The 16,987-nt window shown below is 37.8% G+C and overlaps 1 protein-coding gene across 3 annotated transcripts in view; it reads right to left on the bottom strand.

Annotated features, from left to right (window-relative positions):
- Positions 1–16,987, bottom strand: part of CLIP4 (CAP-Gly domain containing linker protein family member 4) — a 34,184-nt gene that overhangs the window by 16,693 nt on the left and 504 nt on the right. For all 3 annotated transcript variants that reach the window (XM_051612969.1, XM_051612970.1, XM_051612971.1), the window contains exons 2-8: positions 16,008–16,069; positions 15,389–15,535; positions 12,979–13,118; positions 11,960–12,053; positions 7,107–7,268; positions 3,733–3,851; positions 1,288–1,524 (exon numbers count right to left, since the gene is read on the bottom strand). In XM_051612969.1, the coding sequence (XP_051468929.1) occupies positions 1,288–1,524; positions 3,733–3,851; positions 7,107–7,268; positions 11,960–12,053; positions 12,979–13,118; positions 15,389–15,521 (885 nt within the window). In that variant the 5' untranslated portion in view covers positions 15,522–15,535; positions 16,008–16,069. The remainder of the gene's footprint in view (positions 1–1,287; positions 1,525–3,732; positions 3,852–7,106; positions 7,269–11,959; positions 12,054–12,978; positions 13,119–15,388; positions 15,536–16,007; positions 16,070–16,987) is intronic.

Raw genomic sequence — 16,987 nt, 5'->3', positions numbered from 1 at the left:
TATTATCTCCTTTAAACTTGTTACAGGCAGGTACATCACACTAATCTAGACCCAGACTTTTTAGCTATCAACCAAGAGGTCTAATTCAGCTGGAGTAGGTTTGGCCAAGCAGCTGAACAGATTCCTCTGTGCAAATAACAGCCAAGGGCCACTTCCCAAACAGTGGGAAGAAACCAGCATCTTAAACTGGAGGTGGAGATGACAAAACTGACACTCCAATTTTGCACAAGCCTTAGAAGTTGCGCAGGCAGGGAGCAGAGGACATAATAGGAACACAAAAGTTTTATTCCAGCTACTGGTTTCCCTGAACTCACATTTCATTGGGTGTCCATTTCAGTAACATAACCTAGCAGAGCATGAGCTGGTGAACACCAAACCATGTACCCAGAAACACCTTCCTGCACAGCTTTCTACCCTGTAAGACAATTAGGATGACAGGTGCTGTAGGAATCAAGGGAGGAATCCACTTCTCCTCTGGCATTCACTGTGCTAAGCTTTCAAGCTTCATTAAAGCTGACACATTAGAAGATAACAGAAGGAGGAAAGAGAACAGAAATCCATAAACATAGCTTGTGAAAATGCTGCCATTCCAGTGCCCTCCTCCCACCTTGCATATTCTGGAAATGAGAATTGATCCAAGAGGAAGTTAAGAATTGGGCATCATTTGCATCATCCTGTTCTCATATTTGTAAGTATCAAGGGAGAGGGGAAGGCAGAGCTGAAATCAACTTCTCCATTAAGACAAATGAAGAAAATGGGTGGGAGTTGACATGGAAGTAATGCAGAACAGCTCCTCGTACAAAAAGAAAGGAAGAGAGGAAAGCAGATGTGGAAAAGTAAGACCAAAAAAGCACAAGCACATTCCTCCTTCTCAACTACTGTACAACAGCTTTGGCTCCCTTAAAAAAAGCTAGTTGAAAAGCCCTGCAACTGAAAGCTGGGCAACTAACACAGTATTCTGCAAATTTTATCATCTTTTTGATGTGACACCATTTGTGTTAATAAATACTGAGCCATGCTGATGTACTAAAGGAGTATTGAAAAATTGTTTACAGATACAAATGCAGACTGTACTTGTAAAAACAGCTTTTCATAGTGCTGATTTTCTTTAACACATAACTGTTCGATTCCTGTTCATTACGTGTTGCAACCAGATCCTTACTGCCCTTCAGAGTTCATAGTTTACAGAACGTGTTTAAGACTTTTAAAATTGAGATATATCTCCAAAGGGATAAATTAATCAACTGTCCAGAAACTACAAGGGTAGTACAAAGTTTCTCATCATACCTTGTGTCCTGCAATAACAACACGGTCTCCCAGTTTCAGGCCAAGTGACAAAAGCATGGCCTTGCCTGTAACATGATCATAGTTTGGGATCATGGCTTTTGAGATGTCACATGAAAGAGGCACTGCATCCACCAACATCTGCTTGATTTCTTTCGCACTGGCTGCTGCATCTGCCATTTCCAGTGGCATATCTACTGGATCAGGAACCACATCTGCTGGAATCTGGCCTTTGTCGTTCTGTAGAAACAAACAGCACAGAATGTAACACTGTGACAAGATAAAGCTGATCAGGCAAAACCACAGCAGAAAATTAAATTTTTAAACCCTCTTTGTTAGAAATTTTTCCTATAATATAAACAATTATAAAAAATCTACATTTTCAAATAAAGATGCCAAAACATCCTTAGGTACATAAATTAGCATTTACAGTGTCTTATTTTCAAATGTGCTAACTTACCAAAATTTTTAATCTTAAGAAAATTTTCAGTACTCAAAACACATGAAAAAAACACCTGTGTATATATCTGTGTATCTGAACACAAATTTAGGAAAGCAAGCAGTAATTCTGGTCCACAATGCCAACATTATAAAGCTAACACCTCCTGAAGAATTTAGCATGTTTCTAGTTTACTCCTTGGTGAGGCTTATTCCAAATGTAAGACAGAATTTAATTAACACATGTTGCATATATACATTACACAGGTTGATGCCTCACATAAATACTTGAATAAATCTCTTCAGGTTTATTTAGATACAGACTAATATATGAGAAATTCATTAAGGATGGAGCCCTTTCCCACTCTCAGGGAGCAGTGACTGTGATTCCCCACACATTCCATGTCACACTCGCCCTAGGCCAGAAATGTTGCATTACCAGCTCATCTGGAGCTAACCTTCACCCAAGGGCAGCTGGTCAGACAGCAAGTACAGTATTGGGCTGTCAGGCTGCTACAATGGCAAACTCCACCTGGGCTTTCTTTAGCATAGGCATTAGTATGGATATTCGCCTATCTGCAATTTTCCCTAAGTTTGTGGAAACATGATTTCAATCTTCCAAATATGTCTCAAGCTGACACCCTGGACTCAGAAATTACCAGAAGCTCAAATAGGGAATGACACAGAGCAAGACTGTACTTGCTTCATTTCCTTAAATAACAGACAAAAAGCTCAACCTTCCCTAAGCTCATTATAAATCTCCCTTCTTAACAGTAGAAAACCATAATCATTACTCAGCCTTTACACTCTGCTGTCCTCATATATGCAAACTCTACACTCTGTCTCTGGTCAGAACTTTGTTGTGGGACTAAAGAATTGAACATCTACCATTCCTTTAAAATCTAAAGTCATTCTGTAAGTAAAAGGTCAGCCCCATTCACATCAGTGCCTTTAAAATAGGGTTAAAATTGAGTGGGAAGTTTGTTTTGAGTTTTTAGTAATTACATTAGCAATTGTTTTGATGACACCAGTCTTGCAATTCCCACCAGGTGCCCTGCAAATCCTGGTGTCAAAATAAGGGAGGGGCAGAGCTGAGAGAAAAAGGGAAAAGTGGGCACAGTGGCTTTCCTCAAGGGCAGAGCCACCTTTTGCCAGCTCAGAATGCTTGTGCAACTAGACAGCAGCATTCCCTGTGACAACAGACTCAAACGTACTGCTGCTGCAGAATTTGAAACATGTACATGCACACTAAATAATGAGACCAAGTAAACAGTGGGTTTTAAACAGATGTAAGTTGAATATAATGAAGAACTGCATGAATTATGATGTTCCAGAAGATTTCACAACAGTAGTGCTACATTGAAGGGTACTTTTGAGTACGCTTTAAAAAATTACAGTTTTTTATTAAAAAATTAATTTGAAAATGGAAATAAGATAGAGCCTGTGCTAAAATAAACCAACCAACACTAAACAAAAGACCAAGAAAAACCCCAACAAAAAAAACAAAAAAAACCTACCAAAACCCCAAGATTTCTGGCTAGACACATATAGAAGCACTTTACACTATAACTCTGGCCTATTATTTAGTTAGTAAGCAGAGCAATTAATCCTTCTTCATTATCAGTTAGTTATGCTAAGACTAAGTTTACTGCTAAGCAACAGCCTGCATTTTTTGAGGTCACTGATTGCACTCCAGTATTTCTGAAAAGATCCACTACTGCCATGACAACTGTTGCAAGCCAGAAAAAGAGTATTAACAAATGAAAGTTGATGCAACAATAGAAGAAGATCTTGAAAGCTATTTCTAGTGAACTGGACTGTGACACAAACCCACAAACTTCAACACACAAGTATGACAAAGCATACAAAATCATAACTACAAGTTATAAATACTTTTTCTGAGGCACTATCACTCCACGTCACACATCTTTAGCTAACAAAAGTCCTGGACAGACTGTTCAATTTTTCCATGTACTTTGTTCACCTTTTGTTGAATCTAAGACTCCTTACCCTAAAGGCAGGATTGGCTCCGTGTTCCAGTAAACACTTGACAGCTCCTGTACATAGGTTGAATGCAGCAATATGCAAAGCTGTTCCAAAATCAAAATCACTACAGGTGGCATCCACATCTGCAATTAAACATTACATGTAAGGTATGTAAGTCTGTGACATGAACATTTCACCCTACAGGTTCTATTCATTTTTATGCTTTATGTTAACATTTATACAGAGACATCACTATTCATATACTCAATGCATATAAGAAATTATTGTACTAGAATATCAAGCTTATCTTAATCTTTTTATTCATATCATGAACCAACCTGGAAGAGAAGCATTTACTTGCATTCATTTTATAATACTGATGCAAAATTGTTGCTATAGGATGCCCGATCTACTGTACAAAGATTAACACATTAGTAACTTTAGGTTTACATGAAAATTAGTGTTTTGGAAATAGTTCTATTAGAAGTCAAATGTTTAAATGAGAATCATCTTCAATCAGGAAAACTGATTAAACTTCTGCTTTACATTGATTTAATTACTAATGGCCAAGAACAAAGTTAGAGCTAGTGATTTTTACAATTTCTGTTTTCAAAGAATTGCACTCTGAAGGGTCTTGCACTGATCATCTGTAAAATAGGAGCACTGCATTTGACTAGAACAGATCTAGCATAATGAACATTTCTGTCAGTTGTTCCCAATATATCTTTCAATCTGCTATGAAGTTACTACTGTTCCAGAAGACTGGAGTTTTAATGTCCATTAAGTCTTTGGCTCCTCTCATAAACTACACAAGAGAGATGGCAGTTTGAGTCAATTATGTATATGACTGTTAATTAAAAATTCCAGCTCATTTAATACACAAACCAAAAGCTAGCAAGTACTAGCAACAACACTCCAATTTGAAGTACTGGTAAGCAACATAAAAATTTCTATAGGCCATACAACCTCCTAACATTTTCCAGTATCCATCATTGTCCCAAAGAACACTAGTCAATCTCACAATATGATAAAGTATATCCCAACTGTATCAGCATCCTTATATAGTTATACTCAATATTTCAGGGACAAATAGAACACCAACATATATATACAGTATATAAATATGTCTGCATAAATATTTCAGCTTTATACATACTAATAAAGATCGACTCTGAAATTTATAAAGATGAAATACAAAAAATTTGTGATCAAATTCTAACAGTTTAACAATTGCACTAACATGAACACAAACAGCTATTTGAAATCTAATTGGCACGTGTATGAAAAAAAGACTGCATTCACATGACACAACCTTAACAACAATTACACATGCAGATGTACCTTTTGTATATCAAATAACCATTGCCAGTTGAAAACCGAGTAGAAGCTGTGTAGTTGCATACAATCATTGAAACCTCCAGGATTAATAAGGCTATCAAGTATTTTCTGAACACATAGGAACAAATTTGCAGAAATAGTGGTAAGTAACATCAGCTACTTCGTCAGCAACAGTTCCATCCACTCCTATTTTAAAAAGTAACTGATGTGTAGATTTTTATTTTTAAAATTAGACTACTGTGACTTCCTCAGACTTTGAAGCTTCATGCTTTGAGTTTTCAGTTTTCTTACAACTTTGTTCTATTTCTAAGTTGGTATAGTACAGGTGACAAAAAAGAACACATATATATCAGATGTTACCCAGTAACTACCCCCAAACTATCTAGGAGAAAAGGTATGCGGCAATGGTCTGCCATTAGCAACCCATGCAGGTTTCAGTTTATTGTCTAATAGGCATTACACAACATTTCTAATTCTTAAGCCCTGAACAATTTTTACATTTAAAGCTTCTAAAAATCTAAGACCAAACTAGCTCACTGCTCTAACAATTGAGGAGCTAATCTGTACAAAGAATTTAACTTCAGAGCATCACAAAGGAAATAGATTAACAGTAAATCAAAAGGAAACAACTGTGGGACTGGCTTTTTCACAAAGGGTGTCTCAAAGTCAGTACACCACTGTCTTAAAGAGTTATTTATACATCAACAACCATCTTTTCTCCAGTTCAGTGTGGATCCATCCATGGCATATTTGCCTTCTATGTACATCCTCCCTTCTCTGCAAACTGCCTGCCACAGTATGGAGCTAAAATTATTCTATTAATACAGACTGTCCATTGTTTTCATGTCACATTTTCAACATTTACTGAGATTAAAAAAATAAAAATAAAAATAATCTCCTTGTCCAAGAGTTGCCAACTGCCAAGGCATTTAACCAGTGGCCTCCTTCGAAATCTGAGCAAATTCCCACCTGTTCTGTAGGCACTGCACAGGAGGAGATAAGAACACCACATGGAAGTGAGATCAAAAATATTATCTAATCTGCTGATGCAAAATTACATATGCCAGACTACTGAAATGTGATGTGAACTTTACTACTGTGCCATCTTAATTTGCCTTTTGTTACCAGCCTACACTTGTTACCTCTTAAGCATGTCGTATCAATATCAGCACAGTTTAACAATTACCTCCATTATGATTCGAGACATGGCAAGCAAGCCTTATGTCCTCCAAAAACCTATCAACTTTTCAGAAGTTCAAGACAGTTTTTAGCTACAACTAGCTGAAAAAGGGCATTAATCATTGTGCAAAATGGCACAATCAGAAGTGTATTCAGTAGAACAAATTAGCTGTCATACAATTTTAGTATTAAATTTGCTTACTGATTTTGACATCCTGTCCACATCAGGAACAAATTGTTCTAGTTCAGATAAGTTCTGTATTTCCATTTGCATTAGTATTAAATAGGGCTCCAATTACCAATCCTTCGTGTCATAATTCCAAAAGGTACTATCTATTTATGCCAAACACTAAAGTCAAACTGTTCCTTACACATGACCTCCGAGATAGCCAAGAAGTGGAAAAAATAAGCATGCCGAAGTTGATTATGTCACTGGTTTGCCACATGCCACTACCGAAGTTCAACTTCTCCTTTGCTCTTTCCTCAGTATTTCTAATGCACTTCTCAATGTTTAAGAAACTTTAAAAATCCTAAGAATTTACCAGAATAGTTACATTTTTGGTTTTCTGCATACATTCTTCTAGTCCTCAACAATCCAGAATTAACCTGTTTGCTTTCCATTCTATTAGATAGTTCTCTACCATGTTACACAAAGCTCAAGTTCAAAAACCAGCAATGGAATCAGTGAATTAAACATACACAAAAAAATAGGTTAAGAGAAAAATTAATAAATGAAGCTGACTAAAAGAATAAGAAATAAGAAATAATTTATGTATAAGGGATAAATAAAACCCTCATTTAAAGAGCACCACACACGAGCTTAGAGTCAACAGAGTAACAAAACACAGACAACTACAAGAAACCAAATTAGCAACACCTACCTTTTGGCTTTGCATTTTTCAAAATAACACTAATAAGTTCTGGAACATCAAAGTAGGCAGCATAATGCAAGGCATTCATATTTGTCCAGCGGCTGCGTAAACTGCTATCAGCACCCAAATCAATAAGCTGCTTTGCAAATTTTACAGCAGTTTCAACATCACCTGCAAGGAAAGTTTTAAAAAATACACATTAGCGCTTTATTTGACCTCAAAGAACATGTACATGATTATGTGTCATACAATGTATGTTAAACCCTCAAAGCTCACACCAGAACAATTACTCTTGATTTTATTTTCAGAATTAGGATGCAGAAAACTTTGCTTTTTATCATAAAAGGCCGAAATATCTAATATAATAACACTACCTGTTTATCTCTAATTTAAATAATGTGTCACACATCAAAACTAGGTATTTTAGTATCTGACTGAAAAAAGAAAAAAATTATATGCCACATTGCTGACATTTGTGATCTGCAAACACCAACAAAGTCCACCTTTGCCAGATCACTCTGGGAAGCAGCCCTCAAAAACAAAGGAGCCAGGGAAGGCTGGGCTTACTCTAGGAATGAAATTATGAAGGCACAGGAGCAGGTTGACTCTAGTGCTGAAAAAGGAGCTGGCGGGGAAGTAGACCAGCCTGGTTGAGCAGGGAACTATTACAAGAATTCAGAAATAAAAGAGTCTATCAACTTTTGAAAAAGGGGCAGGCAAATCAGGAATATTCAAGGATATTTTAAGGGCATAGAGAAAGAGAATTAGAGATGCAAAAGCTCAGCTAGAACTTAAACTAACTATCTCTGCAACTGATAATAAAAAATGCTTTTAGAAATACATAAATAACAAAAGGAGGGTGAGGGAAAAATCTTCATTCCTTATCAGATGAGGGAGGGAACTTATTAATGGAGGACAAGGAAAAGGCTTAACACCTTCTTCACCTCAATTTTTAACAAGAAGACTAGCTACACTCAGGACAACTGGGTCCCTGAGTTGGTAAACAGGGATGGGGAGCAGAATACCCCTTCTATATTCCAGGAGGAAGTAGTTAGGGAACTGCTATATCACTTAGATTCAAACAAGTCCATGGGTCTGGATGGGATTCATCCTAGGGTGCTGAGGGAGCTGGTGGAAGAAATGGCTAAGCCACTCTCCATCATTTATCACTGGTCCTGGATGACCAGGCAGGTCCCAGATGACTGGAGGCTGGCCAGTGTGACACCTATCCATAAGAAGGGCTGGAAGGAGGATCCAAGGAACTACAGGCCTGTCAGCCTGACCTTGGTGCCTGGCAAGGTTATGGAACAGATCATCCTGAGTGCCATCAAGCAGCACGTAGAAGACAACCAGGGAATCAGGTCCAGCCAACATGGGTTTAGGAAAGGAAGGTCCTGCCTGACCAATCTAATCTCCTTCTATGACTCGGTGACCTGTCTAGTTGATGAGGGGAAGGCTGTGGATGTGGTCTACCTTGACTTCAGCAAGGCCTTTGACACAGCATCCTCCTGGAGAAGCTAGCAATCCACGGCTTGGACAGGTGCACCCTTCGCTGGGTTAAAAACTGGCTGGATGCCCAGGCCCAGAGAGTGACGGTGAATGGCGCTGCATCCAGCTGGCATCCGGTGGCCAGCGGTGTCCCCCAGGCATCAGTACTGGGCCCAGTCCTATTCAACATCTTTATTGACAACCTGGATTGAGTCCACCCTCAGTAAGTTCACAGATGACACAAAGTTGAGGGGGAAGTGTCAATCTGCCGGAGGGTAGGAGGAAGCCGCAGGAGGACCTGGACAGGCTGGGTCGATGGGCCGAGGCCAATGGCATGAAATTCAACAAGATTAAGTGCAGGGTCCTGCACTTTGGCCACAATAACCCCCGGCAGTGCTACAGACTGAGGGAAGAGCGGCTGGAGAGCAGCCCGGCAAAGAGGGACCTGGGACTACTGGTTGCCAACCGGTTGAACATGAGCCAGCAGTGTGCCCAGGTGGCTCGGAAGGCCAACGGCATCCTGGCTTGTATCACGAATAGTGTGGCCAGCAGGAGTAGGGATGTGATTCTGTCCCTGTACTCAGCACTGGTGAGGCCTCACCTGAAGTACTGTGTCCAGTTCTGGGGCCCTCACTTCAAGGAAGATATTGAGGTGCTGGGCTCTTTTTCCAGGCAGCCAGCAACAAGACAAGAGGGCATGGCCTGAAGCTGCTCCAGGGGAGGTTTAGGTTGGATATTAGGAAGCACTTCCTCACGGAGAGGGTGGTTAGACATAGGAGTGGACTTTCCAGGGAGGCAGTGGAGGCACCCTCCCTGGATGTGTTCAAGGAGCGGCTGGATGTGCAGTTAGTGCCATGGTCTAACCGAAGTGGTGGTGTTGGTCACAGGCTGGACTTGATGATCTTAAAGGTCTTTTCCAGCCTTGGTGATTCTGTGAAGGTGTGCCCTTCAACCTTTGTAATGTATAAATATATATATATACATATTTATACATAGTGATATATGTTTATAGATTTTATTTTTTTTCATAGTATTTCCATGGAACCTCCAGTTCAATAAGATCCCTAGCCTTGATTCTGGAACTGTTGGTGTGAAAGACACTGAAAGTTAACACTTCTTGTTAGGCATATACTCCTGAGCCTTGTGGACTGGGAGCTGCATTACGCAGTGGAGCTTGCTGTCCAATTCTTGTCTGTTATGAGATCTGTCCATAACTGCTGTTTTTACTTAATACAAAATATATGCAGAAGGACCAATACATTTCAGAACATGCATAGCCTGGCATAGAAAAATAGGAGTGGCAATAATCAAGGGAGATTGTTACATTCCTATTTCTCTGTTGTGATCGAAAACTTGGAGATGACTTGCTGTCCCCTTCGTAATTTCTTCTGTTTTCTTGTAAACAGTGCTTGCTTAACAAAGTTATTCTATGTTGATGCTTTTTGCTATAGGTTGGTACATTAAGATTTTGTGGCACTACAGAATTTGCCAGTGGCCAGTGGGCTGGCATAGAGCTAGATGAACCAGAAGGAAAGAACAATGGAAGTGTTGGAAAAGTGCAGTACTTCAAGTGCGCACCAAAACGCGGTATAAACTTGAATTATTTTCTTATATTTTCCTAAAACTTGGATTTTTAGAAGTGTTGCGAGATATGATTGTAAGAATAAAAACAGATAACAAATTCTGTTGCTTTTTTTTTCTTAGTGCTTCGTTTGTTTTCTTCTTTTAACTGTTCCTAATCTTTTGGCTGCAATTATGTGCAAAACCACTGAAGCAACCAGCCAGTCAAAATTTCTAGTTATGTCTAGTTATTTTCTTGAATCTGAGAGACAATAATTTTTTCTGGTTTTCCATCTAGATTTTTGAAGCCATTTGCTTGTGTTGTAACAATAATGGCCACGTTTCTTCAGCTGCTTTGCCTTTCTTTTTAAGAGAGTCATGCCTCTAGTGGTTTTCTGACTTCCAGCTTGAGGTATTTTAATCCATATTTCATGGACAGTCATAATTTACCAACTCTTAGGTTTTGTAACAGCTGAGACTGAATATTACCATTAGGACCAAGATTCTAATTGGTAGTTTTACTGACTTCCTGAATTACTCCGTTGAAGTTACTTGATCAACCTTTTGGTTTCACTGTTTAGCTGGTCTTTCGTACCTTACAAGTGCTTTGACAGCATGGCAAACCATGATGGCGGCTGAGAAAAAACCCTAATTAAATTAATGTGAGAGATAGTAGCCAGAAAGTTTTGTTACATTAATGTTGTTATTGGTTCTTTTATTGGCATATAAAATTTTGTCTCCAGGTATCTTTGCACCTCTTTCTAAAATAAGCAAGGCTTCTAGTCACAAAAAAAGCTCTGGACGAAATTCTCCCATGTGGTCTTCATCATTGGTCAAATCCAAGAAATTAGATGCGACACACATAACTTCCAAAGTGAGTTCTGGTGAGTATTTGCTTGTATGTTGAGGCAGGATTGAGATACTAATCTTCAAGAATTGGCACCAGTTTTGTAAATCTCAGTATTAGAATGCTTGTTTGGAATTAGTTCGTGACTTGGGATGAGAAGATGGTATTTATTAACTATGGCTTCTCATTAGTAGAAATTCAGTAGCCTTTAAACTAGTAGTGGAATGATGTTGTGTGTGGTTGCTTAGTGATTATAGTGATCTGATGTACTAATACAAGTCTTTATATACTCTATTAAAAGACAAGATCATCACAACATTTATTCTTGAGCTTTTGAGCTATGTTGATGCTTTTTGCTATAGGTTGGTACATTAAGATTTTGTGGCACTACAGAATTTGCCAGTGGCCAGTGATTTTGTGTGTGTCAACTCAGAAATTTAGTTCTAACTCAGAGCATAACTGTGTTCAGGTCAACAAAAAAGTAATACAAAACAGAGAACCTAATAGGGGTGTTCAAAGAGAGGTAAATTTGCTCTTATTTCCAGTAATTATGATCTGTATAATGCAAACAAAGATTGTGCCCTGACATGTTCCTGGTGAAAGGAAAAAAAAAAAAAAAAAGAACAGCCAGTCACCTCAATGTTCTTGTTTCACTGATATAAGAAAAAAAGTTCCGTAGCTTTCTTCACTGTTCCTACCTTAGTCTGAAATATACTTTGCTACATTAAATATACATTTTAACTGGTACTATTTTTTATAATACTTATACCACCAACCCAAATTACTTCTAACTGCTAGTGACAACTGAGCTACAGTTCTGTATCTTCCTTTGTGATGGCCAATAGAAACCCAAAACCCAAGAACTAAAAAAAAAATAAAATCTCCTGAAAGGAAAGTTCTGTAATAGTGGGATTAGTCTTGGTGAATTATTAGGTTTTTACATCTATAATGACATTTCTCTACTCACCAATACCATGAGCACCTGATTTGCAAGTGTAATGCAAGAGAGTCATATCAGTCAGTCCATCTCTGTCATTCACATTGCAACCCTTTTTAATGATCTGAAAGACAAGTGGAAAACAAGCACATTTTAGCTCCAGCACCTCTCGTGACATCAGTATTATTTAGGAAGTCATTTCAGATATATCGACTCCTGGATTCATTTCAGTGGCTAATAACAACAGTGCCTGCCAGCACTGACTGTAACTGCAGAACTTAGCAACATTCACCGAAGCAGTAAATAGTATTATATTCAGATCATTAGCCTTCATTGTTTACAGATTTTAAAGCTTTTTTATATTCTTACTTCTAACATGCTGAAAAGTTAACTGCTTAACTGAACTACAGGTAAGTGACATAATTCACAAAGTCTCTCCCTTTGTTCTTTGATCTCCCAAAAATCCTGCCCTTCCCTCCCCAATAAGAAAGCCCCCATTTAACCTACACAGTAGGAAGAATCTTTACTATACTTCCTCATCTGTCTAGAAAAGCCTGTAATCCAGAAGAAGAAAAATAAGAAAGCAGAATAGAAATATGGAATAATAACACCCAGAAACAAGATGTCTTCTGAAAGTAGCCTACTGCAAGTTGCAAAGAAATTTCAGTTTCTAACTCATTTTGTGCCTTGGAAACATCATCCTCAAGCTCAGCCTTCACTGTAACTTCATATACTTGTAGTTACTGCTAAGCAGGATATTGGAACAACAAGCTGAAAGGTCTCTAGAAACAACTGCTTTGAGAAGAAACATTGTTCCTACCATCCATCCAAATGTACTGAATTTTTACCCATCATCCTTCTTTTTTCACATGAAAGCTGATAACATGTGGAATACAAGGCACTGATCAATAACTACTTGTTAAAAAGGCAGAAACTGCATCTTGTGTTTATGAGTAGTTCTGCTTCTGAATTAAGTGGTTCTATTAGTTGTCAACATAGTATTTCTTTAACACTGAAAGCATTCAAGGATCTTCATATTTGTATCTCACCTCATTCCCAATAATATCAATATTCTGCTGAACCTGTGGAACCCACTGCCTTAGGATAGCAAACAATTCAGAAACTGATGTTTTGGGGTTGAAAAGTATTTCTTGGCATGCTGCATCATTGGGATCAAAGAAGGAAAACTCTGTTAAAAAAAAGGAGACATTAGGAGTAATTCTAATTTTTACAAGCATCTAGCTTTTCAAACTCAGAGGTAAAGAATAGGAGAGTCACTTCATTACTAATCACACTGGAAAATCAGAATGTTGAATTACTTTAGAAAATTTTCTTTCACACCTGGCCTGTTTTTCCTTTAATGCTAAGGTCTTGCTTGTACTTCTGAAGAAGCTTTGAAACAGCATCCAATACAATGATACTGCAAGACTGATTTTAAGTTTAGGCAAGGACCAACAGATGTGCAGTGACTAGACTAACTAGGGTCAACTCTTGCTTCAAACTAGCCAAAGACTGCTGATTCTAAACTGTTCCCAAGCATAGAAAAGTCTCTTGATCTCTCAGTGATCAAATGCATACATGATTTCTCCGTATGCTACAAAACATGTATTTTCCTTCTCCCATCACAATTTACATAAAACATACAAAAATATAAACACATCCACAAATCAGGAAGGCATTCTATGTCCTCAGTTATTTTCAGGTATTTAATTAATGTATCAAACTCAGCTGGTGGCAGCTGCAGGTAAGAAGCATCTTTAAAAATTAAGCCACCAAACAAAGATCAGAAAAAAGATACATTTTTAGGATTTTAAACCTCAAGTTGCTTCAGGCAACCCAAAGTATAGGTGTAAAAAAACACCTCATTATTAAATGGTGATATTTTTCTTCTAACATTTAACTTCCCCATAAACCACAGTTATCTAATCCTGACAGCTATGAAGTAAACAGACAACTAGCCAATGAGATTTATGATCCTACACAACATGCATGATTCCTGCTCTACCAGAAAGACTTCTAGCTACAAACCCGAACCAAATAATGTAAGGAAAATCAACTCTGTTACAATCAGAATGCTAGAGTAAAAACCTGAGAATATACTATGTATTACTAACAAGCATCACAGGTGCTTAACAGATGATCAGCTGTAGTATTTGCAAACCAAAGAAATGTTACAGAAAATTTGTTAGAACAAAAAGTTTCATGAAAGGATGACAATGATATCTAGCTACTTTAAAACATTACTTTCTCCACCTGCTTCCACACGCATTGATTACTACACTCAACCGTATTAAGGAAAAATAAACGCACTTAATGTAACGACCAGGAATCTTTGTCCATGGTTGTTTAACCTTCATTACCTAGATTCAGTAACATTACTGTTACATAGGTGACAGTGACCTCCTGTAAAAGAAATTTTATTTATTCACTGAGTAGGCACAGACCAAGTAGGACAGACAGTGATATTGTAGTGTTATTACAAGATATCACAACCCAACAATGTTTAAAGAAGGATGAATGAAAAAATTTTCTAAGGCATAAGTAAAGCAGAAGGGAAAAATCATGGCAGTACTTACAGTAGAACAGGGCAGACAAGTTATGAGAACTGGCTACAGACACATGTTTATGTACTATAACAAGTATCTTATGGGACTATTAAGATTGCCAACCAGTGCTAACTCATCAAATGGGTCTCGAGTGCTGAGTCTGTCAAAGACAGAACATTACATGTATTTGCTTCTCCTGAATACAGTTGATTGCTGTAATCAATGCACAGGAAAAACAGAAGTGGAGGCAGTAATTATTAAAGTATACAGATGTCACTAACATCTTCTGCAATATTCAAAGGCATAATAGTTGTACCTTTCTATGAAGATCCTTACCTGCTGTGACATTTTAATATATTATATATCCTGTTTAAAATATTATGATGCATACATGGAAAGACAATTCATCATTATTTCAAACACTGATCACCGATATGTGATATAATTTTCTAACACGCATTTCACAGTTCTTACCACCACAAACATCTACACTTCCAACAGAACTATCACCCTATAGTCTATTGGTTACATATTGAAAGCACAAGAAAAAGTGTGACTTTAGAGATTTTAAAGGTGACGTCACTGCTTAACTACATCCAATTACTGCAATTTTACACCTTATCAAACTACCCAGTTCTACACTGACATGTAAAAAAACATACAAACATCTGCCACACAGAAGAAAAAGTAAAAAGGAAAAGATATTATAATTTAAAATCTATGCAGTAAGAAAAAGAGAAAAAACATGGGTCTTCCATCTTTCACTTCCTTTAAAAATAATAGAGAATTCATTTAAGAAGCAGTTAACTTTTTCTGAATACAAAGAATAAATTTAGAGCTGACAGCTTATGTTAAAATTTATTATTCAAATTTCTTCTCTGCTGATTGCAAATTTTCTGTTGAAAGTACATACCACAGTCTGAAGGCATTGGTGCTGCAGCAACAGAAAAACTAACAGATGTTTCAGAGCTTGAGAATAAGAACCGATCTCTTTCAATGAGGGAATCTCCTTCTAAGGAAGGTTCTGGGAGATCCTCTATGGTCATCTTCTAGAAAGGCACTTTAAGAGGAAAAAAGATAATAAATCACCTCATTAGAAAGACTTTAGATTAGTTCTACTGTAATAAATGTGCAATAAGACTAAAATCTTCCTTCCCTTTTTGCAGACATAAACTAAACTTGGGATGTTACTGATGGCAAACATGACACTTCTCCCCAGTTTTTCACTTAAGCAGTAATGAAAATAATAATGCTATAATTAGCAACCACATGGTGATAATGGATGGATTAGTGTGTTTTACAGCATTATGGAATTATGAAGCATCAAGTACTCTGCATGCATATTCTTTTCCTTCACCGTGAGCAAGAAAGTGCTACCAGCTACCACGTTCTCCTCTTTCAAAATTCTCAGCACTTTAATCTTGCCACAAAACACTGCAGACAATTTGTCATTGAGTGACTCACTCCTGGGCTTGATTCCATATCGGCTCCTTTCCCAGTCTCTCCCCTCTAGTTTTTAAAATAACACTTACCACAGTGCTGCAACCTCCACCGTGGTGTTGTTTTCAGTTAATTTATCAGGCCTTACTGCAGCCTAGAAGAAAGAAGATCAAATGGCAATAGTGACATTACGGTGACTTTTCTAACAACCAGGTCAATTTGCATTCTAGCTACAGTTCACATGCTACAATCAGAGGAGAGCTAGCTACCACTGATGAGACAAATTCAAAATCAGGCAAATTCAGTAAGAAATAACAAAAGACATTCTTACTAATAGAAGCAGGCAATATTGCACTACTGGAAACTACATCTCACAGCTGAAAAATTGAAATGGTACATCCTGAATAATCCTGGTTAAATACTCATGGTAAAAGCAGTGCTTCTACTAAATTCTACCTAAATTTTAGAGATTGCTATACAGTGCTCTTTACTCAGGAATTTTTTTAGCCAGTTTAGTTGACAGAAAGAATTCACAGAGCTTCAACGGATGTTTGTTTTTGGTTTTGTGTGTATCTCCATGTACCAAAAACCCCAAAAAGTTACATAATACAGGATCCAACTTTTTCCATACTGCAGATTTTGTAATTTGAAATTTGTGTTAAAGCTCAAATACAAAATTTTCCTGCAAATGCTATCAAAATCTTGCAAATGCTAAAGCGCTTCAAGCAATGAAATACAATTGTGCTTGGGCTTTGACAGGTAAGCTTGTGATGCTATTTTCCACAACAACCATGTGTAATGGACAACTTATCCTGTACTCGTATGTGCTCAAGAAGAAAAATTAAGTTCAGAGAACACGACCCTTGCACACAGACTGCCTGCCTGCTCCATAACACGTACAGCAGGAGTGGCGGACATGTTATGTGCTTATAGGTATGCTAAAAAGTGTTTTTTCCAGTGGTGTGTGAGACCTTTTTGCAACACGGCACTTGGTTTTGGGAAGTTGGAAACCGAAGGGAGTCCAGATTTCAGAGCTGCGCCGATTTGCCCTGTTCATCCCAAGCTTCCCCCC

This window comes from Apus apus, chromosome 3 (genome assembly GCF_020740795.1).
Source record: "Apus apus isolate bApuApu2 chromosome 3, bApuApu2.pri.cur, whole genome shotgun sequence".
In the NCBI taxonomy this organism is placed as follows: Eukaryota; Metazoa; Chordata; class Aves; order Apodiformes; family Apodidae; genus Apus; species Apus apus.
This window is presented reverse-complemented; position numbering and strand designations above follow the sequence as displayed.